Here is a 2,087-nt window from a genome sequence, read left to right as displayed (position 1 = left end):
TGCGGGGTGCTCTGTGCCCCCTGGAACGGCCTCATCCTCGACCGCCACAAGCGGGGCAAGGCCCCCCGCCCCGAGGGTAACTGGCCCCGCGGGCCCCGGGCAGCCCCCGTGCTGCCAGCGTCCCCCCCGTGCTGCCAGCATCCCCCCGTGCCCACAGTGTCCCCCCTGTGCCCACAGCGGGGACCCTGGGCAGTGCCACCGCTGCCGTGCCCGGACCCTGCTGCGCATGGGGACGTGTCCCCCCCCATGCCCTGACCCCCCTCCCCACCCGCAGGAGCCCTGGGGGCGCTGGCTGACCTGCGGGCGTCCGTGCTGTCGCTGGTGGTGACGGTGACCCAGTGCCTGCTCTTCTCCATCTGCGCGGCCGTGCCCGTGCTGCCCGTCCAGTTCGCCACCTTCGTGCTGCAGGTGCTCAGCCGCTCCTTCCTCTACGGGGGCAACGCCGCCTTCCTGGCCATCGCGTGAGTCTGGTGGCCACCGCTGGGACAGGGCGGTTGGTGGAGGGGACAAGGTGGTAGGGACGGGGTGGCAGGGGACAGGGTGGTGGTGGCAGGGTTTGGTGACAGCGGCGGCAGGGGATGGGTGCAGGGGACAAGGTGGTGGGGAACCGGGTGGTGGTGGCAGAGTCATGGTAGGGGTGGCAGGGGATGGCGGTGGGGTCAGAGTGAGGGTGGCAGGGGACAAGGTGGAGGGGTCGGGGTGGCAAGGGACAGGCCAGTGGAGGACAGGGTGGTGGCAGCAGGGGACGGCAGGAGGGTCATCGTGAGAGTGGCAGGGGATGGTGATGGGGTCAGGGTGACGAGGGGACAGGGTGTCAGGGGGTGTCAGGGGATGATGGCAGGGTTGGGGGGTGTCAGGGTGGGGGTGTCAGGGTGGGGGTGTCAGGGTGTGGTGGTGACGCGGCGGTGGCCGGGCAGGTTCCCCCCGCAGCACTTCGGGAAGCTGTACGGGCTGGCCATGGCGCTGTCGGCGCTGGTGGCCCTGCTGCAGTACCCCTGCGTCGCCCTGGTGCGCGGGCCGCTCCACGGGGACCCCTTCTACGTGAGTCTCTGCCCCACGGCTGCCCCACACGGGAGGGGGGGGATCCTGTGCCGGGAGGGATGGGGTCCTGCTCCAGGGTGGGGTGGGGGTCCTGCCCCATGGAGGGATGGGCATCCTGACCCATGGGGAATGGGGATCCCACGCCTCTCACAGAGGGCCTGAGGGGGCTGTGGGGTCAGGCCCCCAGCCCCATGCCCTGACACTTCCCCCCAGGTGAACGTGGGGCTCATTGCTGTGGTGCTGGTGGCCTTTGTCAGCCCCGTGGTGGTGGCCCGCGAGTGCCGGCGGCGAGCCAAGGAGCTGGGGGCTGCCGGCACCCCCCTCGCAGCCCCCCCAGACACCGAGACCCCCGCCGAGGCGCCCCACTGAGCCCAGTGCCTGCCGCATCCTATTTTTCTACTGGACTTGTGTGGGGGTGCTGCGCCACGGGACAGGGGGGTGTTTGGGGGGCAATAAATATCGAAGCCCTCTCTGCTCACTGCGCTGCCCCCTCCCAGTGCCCCCAGCCGCTGGGGCTTCTCCAGTGTCTGCTATGGGGGTGGGCACCCCGCTGCCTCCCAGGGCTGGGGGCACAGACCCCTCCCTGCCAGCACCCACCCTGGCCTCATAGCACCCTGCCTGGCCCGGGGGCACCAGCCCCATCCCCAGTGCCCACCCTCAGTGTCCCAGCCCATCCCCCACCCCACCATCACCCGGGGCCCCCCAGGCCTGGTGCTGGGGGTGTCCCCATGCCCTTGGCCCCTGCGTGGGGATGACCGGAGTTGCTCCTGCACCACCAGTCAGTGGAGGGGGGTGTGGGGGGCACACGGGGGCTGCCAGGGCCTTGGGGGGCTGTGCTGGCAGCCTCTGCCCACGGGTGGGGAGGATTCTGGTGGCCTTAGGATGGGGAGGTGGTACCAGGGGGGGTGGTATATTGCTGTTTGGGGGCTGGGGGCTGGACCATGGGCCCCATGGCACCCCCAGACCAGTGGCATCACCCCGACCTCCCCTTCCTCCTCCCCTGCCCCCAGCCCTTCCCGTCAGCCCCCTCCCCTTCCCGTCAGCCT

General features: G+C 71.1%; 1 protein-coding gene across 1 annotated transcript in view; it reads left to right on the top strand.

Moving 5' to 3' along the window:
* Window positions 1–1,519, top strand: part of SLC43A3 (solute carrier family 43 member 3) — a 5,011-nt gene extending 3,492 nt beyond the window's left edge. Inside the window, exons 10-12 of the mRNA XM_014940621.1 lie at window positions 275–461; window positions 918–1,041; window positions 1,255–1,519. Coding sequence (XP_014796107.1) covers window positions 275–461; window positions 918–1,041; window positions 1,255–1,410 — 467 coding nt within the window. The 3' untranslated portion in view covers window positions 1,411–1,519. The remainder of the gene's footprint in view (window positions 1–274; window positions 462–917; window positions 1,042–1,254) is intronic.
* Window positions 1,520–2,087: the final 568 nt, after the last annotated feature.

Source organism: Calidris pugnax, unplaced genomic scaffold, assembly GCF_001431845.1.
Source record: "Calidris pugnax isolate Ruff unplaced genomic scaffold, ASM143184v1 scaffold98, whole genome shotgun sequence".
NCBI classification, from domain to species: Eukaryota; Metazoa; Chordata; class Aves; order Charadriiformes; family Scolopacidae; genus Calidris; species Calidris pugnax.
This window is presented reverse-complemented; position numbering and strand designations above follow the sequence as displayed.